The sequence below is a fragment of the Pteropus vampyrus genome, unplaced genomic scaffold, assembly GCF_000151845.1.
Source record: "Pteropus vampyrus isolate Shadow unplaced genomic scaffold, Pvam_2.0 Scaffold1000003974, whole genome shotgun sequence".
NCBI classification, from domain to species: Eukaryota; Metazoa; Chordata; class Mammalia; order Chiroptera; family Pteropodidae; genus Pteropus; species Pteropus vampyrus.
The window spans coordinates 10,635-32,080 of NW_011918376.1; the positions used below are offsets into that span (position 1 = coordinate 10,635).

Genomic DNA, 21,446 nt, shown 5'->3' on the forward strand with positions numbered 1-21,446 from the left:
TAACCTTATTTAACTGTCACTGTTAGTGCACCACATTATTTGGAATGTGGCAGTTCTATAGTTTCAGACCTTGAAGCACTTTCTTATGTGTAACCTTTTTCTTTCTAACGAATTATGTATCTATAAGACGTGCATAACCTAGTTCTTTTTATTTTTATGCTATTCATTCAGTGATCTCTTTCGTTCCTTCCCTTATTTTCTGTGCCAATTTTCTCAGTGTACTTGTTGCTTTCTATTTCTCTTGGATTTGCTGTGCTCTCTAGCCACCAATAATGTTATGTTTTCCTGAGCAGTCTAACAATAAAGTCTTATTCCTGTTTATCATGAGAGAGACATGATTACATTCTACCTATGCTGTTTTTTAAAAATAACTTTTTTTCAACTACAGTTGGCTTACAATATTATATTAGTTTCAAGTGTATAACATGGTGATTAGACACTTATATAACTTACAAAGTGATCACGCCAAAAATCTAGTATCCATCTGATACCATATATAGTTATTACAATATTACTGACTATATTCCTTAGGCTTCACTTTAGATCCCCATGACTATTTTATAACTAACAATTTGTACTTTTTAATCCTTTCCCCTTTTCAACCCCACCCCCAAACTCCCTCCCATCTGGCAACCATCAAAATGTTTTGTTCTTTAGATCCACATGTCAGTGAAACCATATGGCATGTCTCTCTGTCTCACTTACTCCACTCAGTGAAATACCTTCTAGGTACATCTATGTTGTTTCAGGTGGCAAGATTTCATTCTTTTTTAATAGCCGATTAATATTCCATTGTATATATGTACCACCTCTTCTTGATCCATTCAGCTATTGATAGACACCCAGGTTACCTCCATATCTTGGCTATTGTAAATAATGCTTCAATGAACATATGGATTTACGTGTCCCTTCAAAGTAGTCTTTTGGGTGTGTTTGGATAAATACCCAGAAGTAGGATTACTAGGTCCTTCTTTGTCTCTTGTTATAGAGCCTTTGTTTTAAAGTCTACTCTGTCTGGTATAAGTATTGCTACTCTAGCTTTTGTTTGTTTCCATTTTCCTGAAATATCTTTTTCCATCCTTTTACTTTCAGTATGTGTATGTCTTTCAATTTGAAGTGTCTTGTAAGCAGCATATGTAAGGGTCTTGTTTTCTTATTCAGCCACCCTATTTTTCGATTGGAGCATTTAATCCATTTACACTGAAAGTAATTGTTGATAGATAATGTAGTTATTGCTATTTTATTTATATTTTTAATATTTTTTCTTCTTCTTAAAGAGGTCCCTCCAACATTTCCTATAATACTGGCTTGGTGGTGATGAACCCCTTTAGCTTTTTCTTGTCTGGTAAGCTCTTGATCTGTCATTTGATTTTAAATGATAGCTTGGCTGGGTAATCTTGGCTATAGGTCCTTGCTTTTCATCAATTTGAGTATTTTGTACCAATGCCTTCTGGCCTGCAGAGTTTCTGTTGAGAAATCAGCTGACAGTCTTATGAGAGTTCCCTTGTAGGGAACTAATTGCTTTCTCTTGCTGCTTTGAAAATTCTGTCTTCATTTTTAGCCTTTGGTATTTTAATGATGATGTGCCTTGGTGTGGGTCTCTTTGGGTTCATCTTCTTTGGTACTCCCTGCGCTTTCTGGGCTTTTATAGCTATTTCTTTCACCAGGTTAGGAACGTTTTCCATCATTATTTCTTCAAATAGGTTTTCAAATCTTGCTCTCTCTCTTCTCCTTCTGGTACCTCTATGATGCGATATTTGGTACACTTGGTCTTGTCCCAGAGAGCCCTTAAAATACCATTTTGGATTCTCTTCTTGCTGCTGTTCTAATTTGGTGTTTTATGTTACCTTATCTTCTAAATCGCTGATTCTGTCCTCTGCCTCATCCAGTCTATTATTGATTCCTCCTAAGGAATTCTTCATTTCAGTTATTGTAGTCTTCATTTCTGACTGGTTTTTATGTTTTCGATCTCCATTTTTATATTGTATCTCTTTGTTAAAGTTCTCACAGAATTCATCTATTCTTTTCTCTAAGTTCAATAAGCATCATTAAAACCAGTGTTTTGAATTCTGCATGTTAGATTGTGTCACCATTTTTTTTTCTGGAGCTTTATTGTGTTCTTTCATTTGGGATGCTTGTCTTTCCATTTCAGCTGTTTCTCTGTGTTTCCTTCTATGTACTGGATAGGGCTGCTATTTCTCCCAGTCTTAGTAGAGTGGTCTTGTATAGTTAGTGTCGTGTGGGGCCCAGTGGCACAGTCTTCCCTGGTCACCTGAGCCAGATGCTCCAGCTGTGTGCCTTCTATGGATTGTGTGTGTCTCTTATTGTATGTGAGCCTTGGTTGTTGTTTGCACATCGCTGAGAGGGATTGATCCTTAGGCTGATTCATTGTGAGAACTGGCCGGTTCTCACATAGACATTCCTTTTAAGAGGGGGCCAGAGGGACAAATCCCACATAGAAGGATTTGTTTTACCAGGGCTCTAGTGCCTACCCGGTCCGCCCATTATGTGTGTTGTGTTCAGATGCAGCCCCAAGTGCTGCTCAGACTCGGTCCACAGCCAACCCTTGGGTGTGCCGGCCCTGTGGCCTCTTGCACGAGGCCTAGCTGCAGGACACATTCAGCTGTAGCCGATGCCCTACCCAGGGCCACCTGCCAAGAGTCACCAAGCAATTTGTAGGTGGCTACCACCCACACGAGGCTTAGGGGCACATCAAGTGGCCAAGCCATGAACCAGGCAGGTGCTGCTAATGCCAGACTTAGGTCTGTTCATCAAGAATTACAAGGTACACTGAGGCCAGATACTGTTTGGGTTTTGAGATCCTTTGAGAAGTTTTAGGGAAGTCTGAAGCATGAACCAAGGCAGGCCGTTTGTATGGAAAAGCTACTGGAAGTGGCTCAGTGGGACTGCAAGTTCAGTGAGGCAGGGTATCAGGATATCACCAGGGCGGATCGACCAGTGTTAGCCAAACTGATGGAAATTCAGTCATAATGGCTACCTGCAAGTGCATACTAGGTATGGGTAGGACTCGCTGAAGAAATAGTTGCCTCCACCAGCACTTCTGCCTTGAGAAAGCTGTCCCTCTGGCCCCCTCACTGAAGCTAGATACCTCATTTGCTCTCCTTATGTCCCTGGAGCCTTTCGATCTGCTGCCCCAGACTTGGAGCTGATGCAGAGTCCATTAGCAAATAAGTTCTGCAAGCAAAGCCTCTTAAAAGGAATGTCTATGACTCCATTCACCTTCTATTTCATTCAGCTACAATCTTCACTGGTGTTCACAGTCAGAAAACATGAGGACTTCTCTTCTTGGCACTGGAAACCTAGGCTGGGAAGCCCAGTGTGGGGCCAGGACCTCTTGCTCCTCTCAGGGGACCTCCATAGCTGAGATATCCCTCCCAATTCTCAACTGCCACACACAAATGTGGGACCAGCCCGGTCTATATCTCCACCCTTACTACCAGTCTCAAGGTAGCCTTTTCTGTATGTTTCCAATTGAAAGACTTCTGTTCAGCTAGACTTCAGGCAACTCCCAATGATGACTGTTCTGCAGTTTAGTTGTAATTTTGGTGTGGTTGTGAGAAGAGGAAAGCATAGCATTTACCTACTCCACCATCTTGATCAGAAGCCCAGGTTATTATCCTCTATGATAAATGCATGCCTGTTTGGAAACACGTTGTTTATCAATAGAACTGCTTGCCACATTTCTTCCAATTAACTTTGTTCTCTCCCAGAGGTGTTATTTTATGAGTTCCTATTAGATTTTCATCCACACTTAAGTCTGATGATATGCATTGTATGTGTGTAATAACATATGCTCATGTATTCTTGCTTCACTAGGAATTCTTGCTGCTTTAGAACCCTTCCATAGTTTCACTATTACACTAATATCTGGGACTGACCATCAGCTCATAATCTTATATGTATCCATCTCATTATGTCAACTGCCAGTGGCCCATATGTCCCAAACTAATGATAACATATCCATTCTTTTGAAATCTTATTAGTACCATAAATTTATCAATGCTTTTAAAAAACTCTATGCAGGCATTTGGCTTTTGATACCCCATCTAGCTCTTAAGACTGATTTATTTCTCCTACCATCATAGATTTCTTAGTTATCATGGCTGGTCATTTTTGTATTGCTTCCATTTTCTGCATTAACATAATCAACTCTGGGCTGATTGGCTCATAAAATGCAAACAAATTTCTGTCAATCCTTTCCTTACTCAAGCTCTAAACTCCAAGATTAAGAGGTATTATGAATTGGATACCTCTCTCCTAATGAGATGTGAAGATAAATAAAATCCTAAAGTTAAATCCTGGGGAACAAAGAAAAGGGCAACGATTCATTCATATTCTAATAAACACTAAAAACCAAAAATTTCGACTCTGAACTGGATCGGCTTGAGGCTATTTTTAAATTCTGGGTGTTGTTATTTTCTATTTATATTTTTTCCAACATTAAAATCAGAAACATGTAAAAAATCTGATCTTATTTTATGTACAATTTGATAAACAATTTATAAAAGAAATCTTTACCAAGTAGCAAGCACGGTGCTTTACCTGCTTTTAAGTTGAGGGACACTACTCCAACCAAGTGATCAAGTTTAGCATTATCAGTGATCATTCACATTGACATCATATACTACTGATAGGATGAGAATAGCTTCATTCTGTGGTCTTCCTACAAAAACCCTGTAACACCAGTGCAATCATAAAAAAGATAATAGAAACCCATATTGAGAGATATTCTACAAAATACTTGACAAAGACTCCTCAAAACTGTCTGGGTAATCAAAACCATGGAAGGTATGAGAAATTGTCACGGACCAGTAGAAGCTAAGAAGCCATGACAATTCAATGTAATGTGGTATCCAGGATGAAATCCTGGAATACAAAAACACTAGAAGAAAAACTAGTGAAATCAGAAAAATAATGTGTTTAGTTAATAATGTATCAAAGTTACTTATGGCAAATGCACCAGAGGTATAAAAGATGTTAAGAAGGGGAACTGTGTGAGGAGTATATAGGAATTACCATTGTAACTTTTCTTTATATCTACAACAATTCTAAACTGAAGTTAATTTTTTTTTTTTTTAATTTTAAAGTATTCCAAGTTAGATAATTTTCTTTGGTTTTCTATAAGTCAAGTTTCCTGAAAAAATCAAGCATGTAGAAAAAGATGCTTTTTGACTTTCATTTCCCTTTTGGTACAGTGCAGTAAGCTCACATTGCATTAAGCTGTCAGAATGAGGAGTAAACATTCCCATAGCTACTTGAATTCTCCTGCCAAGAGTGCTGATCCAGTCTCTGGTGCGCTAGTCCTAGTGGTACTATGATACAGCCTTCATCCAATGGTGGGTTCTTACTCCTGGCTCTTTTCTTTGGCAGTGATGCCACTAAGTTAAGTGATAATAAGCCACTGTCGAAGAAATACCTGTCCTCCAATTAATGCTAAAGATATACCATCATTTTCCCTCATGCCGTATCGAAAGGAGATGGGGAACGGAAAACTTACTCGTGGGAATCGACTGACATATTGTCCACATACTCAATCTACCAGATCATACTTGCAGAAAGCAATTTGCCAGGATTGAGAGAAACTTTTAGTGGTCCAGGTTTAAAAATGAGAATCCCATTTATGTCCTTCTCTGTGCTGACCAAACCACATCCTGAAATGACAAGCGATTGACCAAATATTTTCTTGGCTAAGACTATACTATACTGTTTCCCCCAAAAGTGAGTACTTTTCAATACTATGTGGTACTGGACATGAAAGTAGCATTGATTTTATTCCAATTCTAAAAGCTGCTATCCAAGCAAGATAAAATTAACTGGTTTGCAATGCTGCAGTGTGAGCAAGCATCATGGAGTTAAGGAAAAGGTCCCGGATTGGATGCTCAGGTTACATGCATACAAGACCGCTAGGAAGACTCGCTTTTTAATTACTCGGTGAAAAACGAACCATTAGAATGGCATAAAATGAAAGCCAAAAGAACATGTAAGAACCAACACCTGGGGATCACTTCATAAATAATATATAAATGTCAAACCACTATGCTGTACACCTGAAATACAAAATAGTGAATAAAAATTGTAATTGAAAACTTTAAATTAAAAAATCAGCATCCACCTCCCTCCCACCCTTACCCACCCTCCACCTACACACACAGCCTTGAGAAATCTCATGGATCTACAAGATCCTAGAAACAGGGCTAGATCAACATTCTGACATAGCAGGCAGGGAAAAATCTAACAGCATTAAGTTGAAGGACACCAACAGAGGAAGGATAGAGATTGTCACTCAAAAACAGAAAGTGAACAGATCCAGAGTTGTCCATTACATAGATTCATATAAATGTACCACATAGCTCAGAAACTGGCTCTCTGATGTCTACTGAGGTTTGATTTCTGGGAGAAGGTTTTCCCACATTCATTACATTCATAGGGTTTTTCTCCTGTGTGAATTCTTTGATGGACTATGAGATTCAACAATGAGTTCTCCATTACATAGGTGCATATAAATGTACCACATAGCTCAGAAACTGGCCACAAACATATACTGGTGATGTCATTCTTCCATCTTTAAAACTTCACATTCCTCAGTGAATTTGTGCACAGCAAGTGTTTTCTTATATATTTTCTATAAAACAATATTACATATAAAATGTAGTTTTGGTATATTAGTTCTAGGTAGATTTTATCTTCAATTCTGAAACTGATACATTTCCACAGAAAAAAATTATGACACAAACTCAGTATGTATTCAAAAATGTAAGTTAGCAAAATACAAGATTTTAGTCTAATCTTACTTGATGTTTACTGAAGCCAACTTCACAGTAAAGGCTTTTGTTTTTCCCTGAGGTTTCTAAGATTTTAATGGTCTTCAGCTCAATCAGGACAATGACAGAAGTTTTATTCCTCATGTAAAGTCTTTGATGTACCGTATGTTGAATTCTGAAGGTCAAGCTACTGAAAACCTGAAGAATAATTAATTTTGCAAATCTACATGTGGAATTTGTTATTTTTTTGTTGAGGCAATGACATTACAAAAGAACAAAAATTCCCAAGCATTTCTCCAAGTAGAGAACACCATTTAGTATGATGCTGACCTGACAATGTCAGAGTGTCTCGAGGATCTCAAGGGGACACAAGTAATACCTCTCTTTGCTGTCAGTTGTCTGAGTTGCGCATTCACTAAGAAGGAATTGTCAGTGGGTGGTGCTCAGGTGGTTTCCGTGAGGCCACATGTGCTGTCTGTGTGTTGTTTCTGGGTGAAGTCTATATGGGTGGTCTCTGTGGGATGTCTGTGAAATCTGTGTGGAGGTCTTATTATGAAGTCTCTGTAGGACAACAAGAGGTCTCTCTGGAAGGTGTCTGTGAGAGGTGTCTGTTGGGAGGTACCTTTGTGAAGTCTGTGTTGTGTGGCTCTGTGACATGTCTGTTGTGAGGCATCTCTGTGAGGCCTCAGTGTGAAGAGTTCTCTTTTGGGAGGTGTCTGGGGTTAGGTCTCTGTGTGACAGGTCTCTGTTAGGAGGTGTCTGTGTGTGTCATCTCTATGTGAGAGGTCCCTGTGTGGGTCCCTCTATAGCTGGCCTTACTGTGCCTTATGAAAGACAGCAACAACAGATGAGCAGTGGGACTTGCCCCTTCCTGCTGCTGCTTCCGTCAGCATCCCAGTCACTCTGGTACTTATGCTGACAGGAGCATGGGGTGCATGTCCAGCTCCCCCCCGACTCTCAGAATTCACCATTCGGTGCCTGAGACGACCCATGAGCACAGCCAGGCTCAAGGTCTCAGCTGTGTGACACCCTCTCCCAAGCACTCGAAGACCTGGGGCACTTCCTGCCCTGGGTCCCACCCTTCCACAGGTCCAGGCTGCACTGCTGTGCCCAGCCTGGTGGCTGCTCAGGATCCCAGAAGCAGGAACTAGCTCCAGGAAGATCCTGTGTCATGAGAATGCCTATGCTCCTGCACCCCTCAACCCTGGTCCTGGTCCCACATGTTGGGGTCCTGACAGGTGTGGGAGCAGGACCATTCCTGCTGTCATCAGATCAGGGTTGTTCTAGAACAGGACTCTCCACCACTGCAAGGACACCCGAGCTGGGCCCCCTGTGTGCCAAGTGTGGCACAAAGTGCAGAATCACTCTAGAAAGATTGTTCCTGGTCTCCCTTTTTTCTGTGTGGTTTGGGGCCAGAGAGGAGGCAAGCGACACTAGGAGCAGGCCACGCCGAGGACCAATCCTGGACTGCACCACCCATTCTGGACAGGTCACTTCTGCGCTCCCGTGTGATAAATCCTGTGTGGTGTCTTCGTCTCCTGCAGGGCTCTGGGATAAGCAAGGCTAGAATCACATAAGAATTATTACGTGATGGCAGGCCAGTCTCTCATCCTTTTAAGTCCCCAACTCTCCCCTGGAGCAGACCTTGGGCCATGTGTTTATGTAAAGGTCACTACACTGGGAGTGACACTGAGTTCTCTAGTCCTGGCTTTTCCACCTGTTGTTAAGTCATCTTTTCTAGAATTCAGGAGGCAAGGATGTGCAAGCTTAGAAACTGTATTGTGGAGACAATTAACCATTCCTGACTTGCTTTAATTCTGCAGATTTGGCCCTAGAGGTGGCTTCTTTATATCTGTGATCTCAGAGCTGAAGAAGGTGGAGACAGAGGTTGCGGCCCTTTCCCCTTCCCTCCTCCCATACCTGTAGATGATGATGGGACATCAGGGCTTCTCGGTCGCTGCATATTTATGGACACTCTGTGTCACTTTGCCTCCTTTCTTGGATCCAACCTTTTCAATTCTTCACCCACATCCCACCCAAATTTCACGGTATCCGACTGTCAGATAGTTACCCACATACAGTCACACCCTGTTCCATTCATCCAGAATTCCTCCCCTGGGGTTAATAGAGGGAAAGGCAGGTCACCAGTGACCATGACCATTCATTCATTTGTGGCAGGAGTGAACACAGCCCTCATCATCATCCTCCCTGAGGCTCACACCTACGCACACGCAAAGCAGGAAGTGCCATCTGTCTGGTCTCTACATGTGGGAAAGGCAGAGGTGGGGGAGGGCGAGCTGTACATTTTATTCAGGCTAAGCTGAGAGGGGTTCACAAGGCCATCCCCATCGCAGCCTTCATTAGAGTGAGAAGGGACCTTAAGGAGCCTTTAGGGCCCAAGAGATCCAGGGGCAAGATTTCTCTTGCTTCTGAACTCCCCACTCCAAAACTTCCTGACAATTCTTGGAGCCTGAGTGGGAATGTCCAACCCTGTGAGGCCCCTGTAAACCTATTTCCTACAGCTGCACGATTTCAAAGCTGAGTGGAAGCAGGAGAAAGATGGGTTGAACCAGATCCTCGAGTGGAGTTTTTATGGGTTTTTTTCGTCTTGTTTTAGAGTAGTTTTTGTTGTTTGAGTAATGAAAGTATTGTGAAAATATCAGGGGCAATGAAGGGACTTGGGGTAAGGAGTAAGCTCGCAATGCCACGATCAGCCTCCGTCCATGCCCCTTTCTTTTCGAGGCCAAAGCACACACCTAGCAAGCACAAGGAGAAGTCACTACACCACCCTTTTATGAGAGAAAAACATATATTGGGGAAAAGTAAATAGTTTGAATGTAGTAATGAGAAAACGCTTCTCTACATGGACTGATTTTTTTTTTCTTGGAGACATATTTGCCTACTAGAAAAGGTTAGTGAAGCACGGACCAGGCAAGACCCTTCCTCGAAAAAGATAATGCCGTGGGCAGTGTGGTTGGTGGCCTGGCGTGCACGGCATCCTTGGCCTATACTGGCAGGCACTGACTGGAGACAGTGTTTTCTTGGGGGCCAGGGATGGGTTGCGACTCACTTCCAGCTGCTCATCATCGAATCTGACACTTTTCAAGGACTTCGCAGGTCTGACTTGCTTTTCCCTGATAGAACAATTTTGGTCTTTGGAGTCAGCCTCCTGACTGTGAGGGGTGTAATTCATCATTCTCGCTTGCTCTGTGGAGTAAGGAAGGCAGCAGACACACACACATACTGGGGCTGGGTGTTCCCGTTTGTGCTCCTTTAACTTCGTGGCATGAAGTCCATGGTGAATGGCCATTTTCTTCTCTAGAATCTGTCCCACAGCTGTCATGAGCTCCTGAGCCTCCACATTCTCGCTGTCCAGAATTGATCTGCTTTTGACTGACTGTTGGCTCTGGGCAGTGGCTGATTTGGGCTTGCACTTTTGCAAAGCATCTTGACCTTGGAATTTTTTATGGGGGAAAATCCTCATTTTTCTTTTGAAGAAGCTTTGTAAAACACTTTGTTTTTTCTCTGGCAGCAGCTGGAGGTATTTCTTCCCAACAGAGCCTACAGTTTTTCTGGCTTGGGCAGAGGAACTCATACTCCTGTCTTGACAGGTCCCCAATTTCTCGAGCTTTTCTGCATGCTCTCCTGGGTTGGGCCACCTGCAGTCCTCTCTCTCATAAGTAGGGACAAACATCTCGCTCTGATTCTTCCAAAAGCCTTGATATCTTTTGGTCCTGGGCTCCTGCTGCTCTGGACTGCTGCTTGAGGCTGCCTTGAGGCCACACAGCATCTGGAAAACTAGCTTGTCTCCATTGGGCACTCCCTGGGGATGGCACTGAGGCACCTGAGAGGCCAAGTTGTCAGCAGCAAGGGGCTTGTGTATGGGACAGTCGTGTGGCAGGTTCTCTGAGTGTACCTTTACGTTGGACTTAAACTCACTAACCATCTCTGTGTTAAGGCGTGGCTCTCCTGGATCTTGGAGAACAGTCATTCTAGGGTATAGGGGACTTTTACTGGTCCCTGGAGCCTCTAAACTACCCAAATGTGCATTTTTGTTTTGGGACTTTGTCAGCACATTGGTTCCCAAGATGTCTCTAGACTCTGGTTGAAAAGCAGGGGACAATGTGGCCTTCCCTGCCTCCCTGGCTTCCTTGGCCCTCAAAGATTGGGGTCCTATGTTCATCTCTGGCACTGTTACCTGATGGCTGGGGTCTCGTGAGGCATGTAGACCACTCTTCCCTCCTGGCTCGTTCCTGGACATTGTTGAACCTGGACTGGGCTCTGTGCTGTCCTTCATGGCCCACTCCACAATCCCACTCTGCCAGGTGAGTGTGATGGCCTGAGGTGGCGACCTGCCCTCCTGTCTAGCCAGAGAGGCCTTTGTGGTCCCATGGTCATCACCAAGTGGGATCTGTCCCAGAGCCCTCTGGATTTCCTCACACACAGGTAAGGGGGCCAGGAGAGGCCTCTCCAGGGTGGGAACTGACTCCTCTCCTATCGCTTTCTCTCCCAGATGGGGCTGAGGAAGTTTTCCAAGGACCTCAGCAAGCTGGACTATCGAGTGGTCTCCAGGGACACAGGGAGCTGAGGGCCGAAAGGCAAACTGCAGAGTGGGTGAGGGTTGAACCTTTTTCAACGTAAAGTGATTAATGGACTTGATGAGCTTGAGGGGCAGGCCCCACATGTGCCTCACCGAAAACTTTGTCAAATGTGCTTCCAGCATCTTTTGAGTGTTTGTGTCGAGGAAGGAAACCCTGTGGGAGGTGTTCACCCAGGGTTCCCAACCCTTTAAGATTCCCAAATTCCTGGTTTCCATGTGAGCGTTGGACTTGGGAGAAGCATGGTTGACAGCAAGCCAGGATCGACGCACACTCACGGGGATTAAACCCTCACTGGTTTGCCCCCAATTCCTGCCTAAATGGCCTTTTGGGATGTTTTCTAGATTTTTGTCTAAGCTCCTCGGCAAACCCCTTGTCAAGTCCTTTCTTAAAAGCATCCAGTCATTTTCTGACCCTTCAGAGTCTACTTCCTGAAATGCCACTATAGGCCTCTCGGAGGACCTGGAGAGGTTTTTAGGGACCTTGCTCATGTCTTGCTTTAGCTGGAACCCCACCTTCTGCGGATCCTTGCTGCTTTCACCTGTGAAGGAAGAGGGCCGTGAGGCCCCATGCTTGTCCTTTACCGGACATTTCCCTGGTAATTCGCTCTGAAGCTGCCTTAGTTCCAGAGATTCTTGTATCTTCCGAGGTAGCTCCCAGCGGTTTTGGATAAGCCATTTTTGGAGGTGTTGCTCCAGTTGCTTCCGGAGCTCTGGACTGACTGGAATATTCTCGGGAAGGATGGAGCCCACCCAGCTGTCCTCAGGAAGGTTGGGAGTGAAGATATTAAAGACTTCCTGAGATCTTTCGATCACAGACGGCGGAGCCCACCCACTTTCTAGTTGCTTCGGCAACAAGGGCCATTCTGTATTTTGAATCTCAATTGAGGTGAGAGATTTTAGCTCATTCCGGGCTGTCGGGCAAGACACACCACAGGCTCTAATCTGGGATGGAGAAGAAGGTCCTAGGATTTGTACAGGAGATTGGAAATGGGCCTGGGCCTGAGCCAGAGGTGGGGCCTGTAATTGCAGCATCGTTGGAATCAAGGCTTGAGGTTGGAACTCCAGCTGGGGCAGGGGCTGGGAATGGGAAAGCAGTGGAGGTAGTTTAGCCTGCAGATGAATTGGGCAGGCATTTGAGATTCCATTGAATAAGAATGAGGGAGACTGTAGTGTGGAAGAATTCTCAGAGATCCAGGCAGTAGCCACCGGGGATTCGCTGTGCAGAGAGGAGAGACCCCAAAAAAGCTGGTTGTATTTTTGCTGTAGATGGTCCCCCAAGACCTTAGGATATGAGAGCTGCTGAGGACTAGGCAGTTGCTCTGGCTTATCTTTCGCGGTCCAGAAGGGTTGGGGGATTGTGGTGTCCTGCTCAGCACCTAGTGATGGCAACATTTTCCCCAAAGAATTCAGGTGGTAGTCTGGGCTCATTTGTTTTGGATATAATCTGTCTTTGCCTTTTTCCTTCGAAATCTTTATCTTGATTCTCTCTGTGACTTGTATCTCCAGGAGATTCTGGTCATCGGATTCGAGTAAGGAGGGGCTAACAGCCTCTACCATTCTTTCTGTGGAGTCTCTCCTGAGCAAGGCCTCTTGTGAGTGGTGGGACAGGTGCTCTTGTTGGGATTTGCACTGTGATGAGTTTGAGAGGCACAAGGCTTTGGCAGCTGCCTGCCACTGAGACGGGGTTAAAATGGAACAGCTTGAGTAGTCAAGGCCTGAGATGGCTGGGACTGCGACAGGAGAAGCTGACAAAGGTGTGTGTGGAGATGAGCTTTGTGGGATGGTCCTGAGTGGGAGTGCCATCAAGTCACACTGAGGAGGTGTCATAGTGGAGTCTGACAGTGGTGGTGCAGAGGAGGCTGTTGGAGGTGGAAAGTGGGCCTCCGAATCATGGAGGCATGAGGTAGAAGGGGAAAGTGCAAGTGGCCGTGGTGAAAGGTCGTCCAGCGGAAAGAAAGGCTCTAGTGGCTGAGAGCCACTCAGGGATGAATGTGAATGAATAGAAATTGAAGAGGTAGTAGGACTTTGTGACAGGGCAGAGGCCAGAGGTAGCAGGCGTTCAGTCGGAGGAGCTGGGGAAGCCAACGGGGACATGACGGAAGCAGCATCTTCCACAGGCTCTGCACAGGGCTGGCGGGCTCCCTCAGGAACTGCTTTGCACGCCTCACCAGTGGCTTCTTGACCTGAGCTCTGACAAAAGCTGCCTTTGTCAGGGAGCCTTCCCAGGTGGCTGCAGGACACGGAGGCACAAGCTGCAGCCAGGGGCACGTGGGGCCAGGAGATCCTGCAGGGTAGGCACCTGGTGCCTAGGGTCCTCCCCATCCCCGACATTTATTCCACAGTGCTCCTGCTGTCTGTCACCCCAGGGCTGTAGCCACACCCATACCCCATTGCCCTCCCTTCCATGTCAGTTCGAGGTGTCCAGCAGCCCAGAGGGTGGTGGACCCGAGAGAAGGGGAAGATTCTTTACCTTTGCAGAAGAGAAATCAGGCTCTGAGCCTCTTCCAGTTCTTGCAGGCAATCTCTGCAAGCTGGAAATCAGGAGACCGGGTCATGTGGTTAAGGCAGGGCCTTAGGGGTCTTACAGGAGGCTAGGGTAATGGCCCTTTAGGGGAGGCACTTTGAAGGGAGATCTCTGGAGCCCAAGCATCCAGGTCAAGGATAACAATTCCTGACAGTGATCACAAGGCTCAAGAAGGGTAAAACTTTTTCTTTTACAAAGTGCTTCCACATCTATTACCCACTGCGGACCTCACAACTGCCCCATAGGGGAGCAAGAGGTCAGGGGGCACCTTACAGAGGAAACTGAGTGATGATAAACAACTTGTTCAAAGGTGGACCTGGCGGAGGGGTGGGGGGTGGGTTCTCACCTTTCAGTCAGATACTGTTGATCTACGACAGTCCAAATGCCCCTGCTGGGTGACACCCATTTCCAGGCTCTCAGATGCTTCATTCAGTATACAATTCTGGGATGTATCTGGATTTTAATTTCCTTCCCAAGAGCCTTCCCGATGGCTCTGTTTCCTGTGAAACAGGCTCCGCTGCTGGCATCCTTGGAGACCTGGACCTGGACCCTCAGGGACCAGACAGGTGGGGGGCAAACCCCTTGGCACAGGGCTGAGGGGCAGAAACTCACCTTTCGAAGCTCTACTTTTCTTCCTGATCTTTCTCTTCCTCTTTGGCTCCACCGAATGCTGAGACAAGAAAATGTGAGGAGCTAGACTCATTCTTACTCTCCTGTCTCTAGACAAGCTACAGAAGCTCAGTGTTCATGAACAAAGTGACTTTCTACATTTAATTAATGAGACTCTCTAATTTTTCCCCTTTTATTTTTTTTGTAAAGCAGATAAAATATTTTGCTTTTCTTCTTGGATGAATGGAAAAAAGAATCTTGATGAGACCCACCATGGATTTCTTGCTCAAGAAAAAGAAAAAAACACACATTCTCAGAACTACAGGCCCCTCTGAGCTCAGTCAGGTAGGACTCTGGTTTCCCAGGCCAGAGCCCCACTCCAGCCTTTGCTCAGAGACACTCAGTGGCTCGGCACTGATCTCGGATCAGCCCCAACAGAGGAGAGGCTCGACTTAGACACCTGCCATGGGAAAGCAGTTGGTGAACTAGTGCTCAGGGGCCTGTCACTCTGTAGAGATCCAACTCTTACTTAGTATCCAGTCCTTGATCATTGGTCACTGCATCTGGGACTGTGCCCTGGAGCCCTCCACCACACCTGGACTCCTGATCCAAGATCTTCAGATCAAAATCCGTGTGCTCACTCTAACCCCTGCTCGGCCTGGCTTGTTCCTAGAACGTGATGTTCTATTCATTCCCAAGAATTCCCGTCTCACCATTTTCTCTAGGTGATTCAGAAAAGGTGAAATAATAAGAAAAAAGATCAGCTGTGCTGGGTCTGGGCCAAGGGTTCCTTACCTTCCTGATGTTTCTATGTTTCCTAGGTGGTGGTATAGATGGATTACTCTGGAAGCAGAAGAGTAACAGGAGGAAGAGCCCCAGTCCACACAGGAAGGCGAGGATGGTATCAATCACCCAGGGAGTGAAACTGAGGCTTATCCATGTGTCAATAATGCTCTTCAGAGAAGAGAGAGGATTTTCCATGATGTGAATATCACTGCTGCCTTCTGGCAACTGAGCACTGGAAGTTCACTTGGGAGCAGAACCCCAGGCCCACCCACATCACAGAGCTGTGGCCTAGTCACAAAGGTTCCTGAGGGCGGGGAGGGGACAATAAGAAGAGGAGGCTGAACTACTGCCCTTCTCTCACCATCCAGCTACATGTACCTCTGCACCCTTCTGGGCCTTCTAGATCTCTCATTCCAGCTCTACTCTCAATCTGTCAGAGACCTTAGATGATTTTCTCTTAATTTCATGTGGGAACCAGATGTCACCTAGTTCCATTGCCCCTTAGAGATCTTGACTCGAGGCCCACCAATTCCATAATCCTTGAAAATCTGAAGTTGATTCTGAAAATTTGGCTATTTCCTGGGGAAAATTTGGCTATTTCCTCAGCTCCAGCTTCCCCACATAATGTTTTTTGTCTTGTATAAACCCAGACACAGAACTTTTACACTTACTTAGTTGTGTGAATTTTAAATAGTGTTTGTTTTGTCACATTTTCAATCAGAGAGACCTATATACAAAAAATTAAAAATGTATTATTCAAATTCAAAGATCTAAATATGAAAGAATTATATGTAATTAAGCCTTTAAATGATAACTTTATAAATTTGGATCATTTATAATTTTGGAGTTCGTAAAGCTTTCAACTGCACAAAGACTTTTGGGACATTAACACACACACACTCATCCTTTTACAAACCAATTCAGTATTTTCAAATCCAATAATCCATAATTTTCTACTTAAGATTTTTTTATTCGTTGACTTGACCCAACTTTGTATTTGCCAAAATGAAGATAGTTCTTACTCTCCACGTAAGTTTTGAAATACGTCTTAGTCCATTAAAGTTGCTATAATAAAATACCAAAGACTGGGTCGATTAGAAACAATAGAAATTTACTTCTCATAGTTCTGGAGGCTGAGAAGTCCAAGATCAGGTGCTAGCAAGTCACTTTCTGGTGAGGGCCCTCTTCCTGGTTGGTAGCCAGCACCTTCTCGCTGTGTCCTCACATGGTGGGAGGGGGCTAGAGATCTCTCTGGTGCCTCGTTTATAAGACACCAATCCCATTAATGAGGGTCTATAAGCACCACCCAAAGGCCCCACCTCCTATCATTTTTAAGATTAGGATTTTAGCATAGAAATTTTGGGAGAAACACAAATATTTATACATATGCACATGTGCTACACCCAGAAGCCAGGAATGGGTTAAGGTGAGCTAAGGTACCAACTCTTAAGGTCTGTAGGGTGGAGGGTGAGACTAGGATTCAAAGCCTGGAGCTAATTCAGGTCTTGAGCAGTCTCTTCAGATATCCCTAGCGTGTTTCATTCATATTCTTCTTTTCTGAGTGTGCTCTGCCTTCCCCCGCCCTCCTCTCCAGACCCCTGCGACCCCAAGTCCAGCCTGAAGCATATAGAGATAGCTTTGAGTCCTATACAGAATTCCCTTATGGTTAATTCTGCATCCCCTCAGCAGCAGTCATAAGGATTCACTGAGTTCACATGGGAAATCTGTCTTAACACTCCAGGTGCACTTAAAAGTAATGTGTGTCCCCTGCTTGCTGGTCATAATGTTTTTAATACAGCTTTAGTGGGAACAAGAGCACTTGAGTTTATTTGATGGTATTGTTATGAATAAACACATTCACATCTTCTGCATCTACTATTGCTTCTAAGGTCCTCAGTCTCTTCCTCCTTACCTTAAAGTAAGAATATATTACTTTTATCAAACTTTTATCAAAATTTGAGCTTTAGTCTTGTATTTATATTTGCCATGTATATTTTCTCCATTATTTTCAATATGTTTGGACAAAGTATGGAAGATTTTTATTATAATAACAAAGGAGAGTGTAAATTACATAAGATTTGACTAAATAAACATCCACCTGTATTACATTCATAAGGTTTCTCCCCTGTATGAATTCTCTGATGTGCACTAACATATGACTTCAGAGAGAAACTTTTTCCACATTCATTTCATTCATAGGGTTTCTCCCCTGTGCAAGACCTCAGATGTGCTCGGAGGTTTGAAGTACTAGAGAAAGTCTTCCGACACTCGTTACATTTATAGGGGTTCTCCCCTGTGTGAATTCCCTGATGCATACTGAGGGTTGCCTTCTGAGAAAAAGTTTTTCCACATTCATGACATTCATAAGGTTTTTCTCCTTTGTGAACCCTCTCATGTCTACTGAGGTTTGATTTCTGGGAGAAGGTTTTCCCACATTCGTTACATTCATAGGGTATTTCTCCTGTGTGAATTCTTTGATGGACTATGAGAACTGCTTTATAGAAAAATATTTTCCCACACTCATTACATTCATAAGGTTTTTCCCCTTTGTGAATTCTCTCATGTCCACTGAGGTATGATTTCTTGGAGAAAGTTTTCCCACATTCACTACATTCACAGGGTTTCTCCCTGGTGTGAATTCTCTGATGTGCTTTGAGGGCTAAATTGCGGGTGAAAGTTCTCTCACAGCCATTACATTTATAAGGCTTCTCACCTGTGTGAAGTCTCTGATGTGCTCTGAGGGCTGAATTATCAACAAAAGATCTCCCACAGTCATTACATTCATAGGGTTTCTCGCCTGTGTGAATTCTCTGATGTATTTTGAGGGATGAACTATTGACAAAAGCTTTCCCACATTCACTGCATTTATAAGGTTTCTCCCCAGTGTGAATTCTCTGATGTATCCTGAGGACTGAATCACGGGTGAAAGTTTTCTCACAGCCATTACATTTATAGGGTTTCTCACCTGTGTGGATTCTGTGATGTGCTCTGAGGGCTGAATAATGGGCGAAAGATCTCCCGCAGTCAGTACGTTTATAGGGTTTCTCCCCTGTGTGAATTCTCTGATGTGTTCTGAGAACAGATATATAGGCAAAAGACCTCCCACATTCATTACACTCATAGGGTTTCTCCCCTGTGTGAATTCTGTGATGCGCTTTGAAGGTTGAATTATCAGCAAAAGTTTTCCCACATTCATTACACTCATAGGGTTTCTCCCCTGTATGAATTCTCTGATGTACACTGAGGTGGGTCTTGTTAGAGAAAGTTTTCCCACATTCAATACATTCATAGGGTTTCTCCCCACTGTGAATTCTCTCATGTTCTTTGAGCTGTGCAATTTTGGAGAACGATTTCCCATAGTCATTAGTTTGATAGGGTTTTATCCCTGTGTGTGTTCTGTGGTGTACTAAGACAGCAGAGTTCTTGTAAGATTTCCCACATCCATTGTTATCCTAAGGCTTCTCCTTATGAACTATCACATGTTCACTGAGGTTTGATGTCTGACAAAAAGTTTTCCCACATTCATTACATGCATAGAGATTAACGCCCATATGAGTTCCAGGATAATGAATAGGGTGTGAATTTGAACAAAAGGATTTCCCGCATTCATTGCCTTGAGTTTTTTCCCCTGAGCAGGTCCTCTGATGCTGAATGAGGTGTGCATTCTTGTAAAATAATCTCCTGCATTTATTACTTTCTCATGACTCCTCTCCTGTGGTACTTTCCTGATGTACACTGAGGGGTGAGTTTTGATGCAAGAATTCTCCATATTTATCAAATTTGCAGAATTTCTCTTCTGTTTGAGTTCTCTGATATACTCTAAGGTCTAATTCCTGGAAGAAGGCATTTGAACATCCATTAAAAACACAGTACATATCTCCAGTTGGTGTTTTCTGGGCTGAGCTCTGGCTCAAGTTTTCTTCACATTTACTTCTTTCAAAAGCCTGTCCTGGAGGAGCTCTCTGAGGTTGAGTAAGGGGTGAATTGTTACTGAAGTTATTTTCATTTTTATTACATTCATAGTGCATCATAACCATGTGAACTTGATTGTATTTCGCAGTGGTGGTTTTGTCACAGGATCTACTACATTCATTAAGATCAAAGCATTTCTCCTTTGTGCCGGTTCTCGCGTGGTTAAAGAGAGTTGCTTTGTCACAGTTTTTCTTAAATTCACAATCCTGACAAGATTCTTCTCCTATTAGAGAACTCTGAGCTGTAACACAGACAACAGTCTCATCGTGTGAAACTTTTCCAAACTCACTACATTCAGAAGATTGCTCCAGAGTTTGAATTTTCTGATGATCCTGCCTAAGACTGAAAGCTTTCACGTTTTTATTATATTTGTAAGACCTCTCTCCAGTATGAGTTTTCTCATGATTAATAACAAACTGTAACTTTTCACAGACATTCATGTAATTGGCCTTCTTTCTGGAACAATTTCTATCACTAATAATTAATTCAGAAACAAATGGTAAACTCGTTCTACATGAGTCACATTTACAAGGCATTTTTCCTGAAAAATCTGGAATCGAATCCAAGTTAATTCGTTTTCCTAAAACTTTCTGACCTTCTTTATTCAGTGTTTTGTTATCAATGAATATTACTTGCCACAATGGTTTCTCTTGTTTTTCCTGATTCCCCTCAATGTGGACATCAACCTTATAATATCCTAAAATGAGAAAAATTGAAAGTATCTTATGAACCTTATATTTCTCATAAGGAGCTTAAGGCCACGTTTTGTTATATATTGTATTGTTTCTGGTAATTTTCAAAAGATTAGTAATTCATGCACAGAAACAGACACACACACTCTCCTCATCCATATCGTTTAAACAAAAAACAGCTATTATATTCAGTGCTGGCCAAGATGAAAAAAAAAATTAACAAACAAATGAAGATGCTACAAAATGGAAAGGTGGACTTTAGGACTTAAGAAATGGCACTACAGAGAATTCCAAGATTTTCTTTCTGCGTGCTGGCCTGCTGGAAAAGCCTGCAAACCAAAGTCAACAATAGGCGGAGACTAAAAAAGTTCCAAGAAAAGCCTGTTCCTTCTAGCCAACGATCTGAGGAAAAGATGGTCTAACAAAGAACTGTTCTGACAATATCCACTATACTCAAGCCTCCCTACTTCCAAAAAAGAAAAAAAAAGAAAAAAGAAAAAGAAAAAAGAAGACAAGATTCTTCTCTGTGGTTCTGCCATAAATATAAAGGATGTGAACACTCTTGCAAAATTTTCCGCCACGAGCCACAGCAAGAGCGCATAGAAATGGTCATGAAGAATCCTGAGAAATTCCCATTCAAAAGGAATTCTTAGACATGGTTAACAGCAGGCATTGCCAAAATTCCACCTGGAAACATATTCCTATCTACTCTATAAAATCTGCATAAGCAAGAGGAACAAATCTGTTGCTTTAGGGTACTCATGGCTAACTCAGAGCAGGTAGGAGGGAAAAAAAAGAAAAAAAAGAAGTATAGAAAAAAAAAAAGGCAGGAATACACAGTAGGCCCAATATTACAACTAGAAGAGATGAAGCAGTACTTGTGAAAACCATACCCTGAAAAACCAAAGACACAATATATTAAAAAGCAGCTGAATTCACATTATTGTCAAATGCATTTGAGTGTTCATAAAGACAGATCATATTCTGGGCTATAAAACAAATATTTATAAAAGAAGAGAAATCATATACAGTGTGATCTCAAGCCATCAAGAAATTATGCTGGAAATCAGGTGCGCAAAATTATTTGGAAAAATAAAACATGTTTGTAAATTAATATACTTTCAATTAAACCATGGGTCAATGAAGACATCTCAGAAAAAAGTAAGATATTTTTAAGTAAATGAAATCTAAAACTGTTCAAACTATAGAAATTTATGAAATACAGCTAAAGTAGTACTCAGATAATTTTGTAGTTTATAGAGATAAATTTATAGTTTAAAATTATATACATTGAGGAAAAAAAGACCTTAAACCAGTTACCTAAGCTTTGAGAAACTATATGAAGAGAAGTGAAATATAAAGAAAGCAAAAGATAGAAAATAATAAAGATCAGAGGATACAATGAAATTGAAAACACTCAAACCAAAGCTTACTTCTTTGAAAAGATTTTTAAATAATAAAAAGCCAGTGGAGGAAAATCG

The 21,446-nt window shown here is 43.0% G+C and overlaps 3 protein-coding genes across 3 annotated transcripts; all 3 read right to left on the reverse strand.

The window, feature by feature from the left end:
• Window positions 1–9,645: 9,645 nt before the first annotated feature.
• LOC105311433 (spermatogenesis-associated protein 31A6-like) lies at window positions 9,646–17,005 on the reverse strand. The gene is made up of 4 exons (XM_023527107.1): window positions 15,311–17,005; window positions 14,519–14,576; window positions 13,853–13,913; window positions 9,646–13,612 (listed from the first exon to the last, which is right to left on the reverse strand). Exons 1-4 carry the CDS (start codon window positions 15,494–15,496, stop codon window positions 9,685–9,687), a joined length of 4,233 nt encoding a protein of 1,410 aa, XP_023382875.1. The 5' UTR covers window positions 15,497–17,005; the 3' UTR covers window positions 9,646–9,684.
• A 312-nt stretch (window positions 17,006–17,317) lies between these two features.
• On the reverse strand, window positions 17,318–18,965 carry LOC111735601 (zinc finger protein 658B-like). The gene is made up of 2 exons (XM_023527109.1): window positions 18,915–18,965; window positions 17,318–18,753 (listed from the first exon to the last, which is right to left on the reverse strand). Exons 1-2 carry the CDS (start codon window positions 18,963–18,965, stop codon window positions 17,491–17,493), a joined length of 1,314 nt encoding a protein of 437 aa, XP_023382877.1. The 3' UTR covers window positions 17,318–17,490.
• Window positions 17,318–20,626, reverse strand: LOC105311434 (zinc finger protein 658-like). Its single transcript, XM_023527108.1, has 2 exons — window positions 19,910–20,626; window positions 17,318–19,514 (listed from the first exon to the last, which is right to left on the reverse strand). Exons 1-2 carry the CDS (start codon window positions 19,953–19,955, stop codon window positions 19,000–19,002), a joined length of 561 nt encoding a protein of 186 aa, XP_023382876.1. The 5' UTR covers window positions 19,956–20,626; the 3' UTR covers window positions 17,318–18,999.
• Window positions 20,627–21,446: the final 820 nt, after the last annotated feature.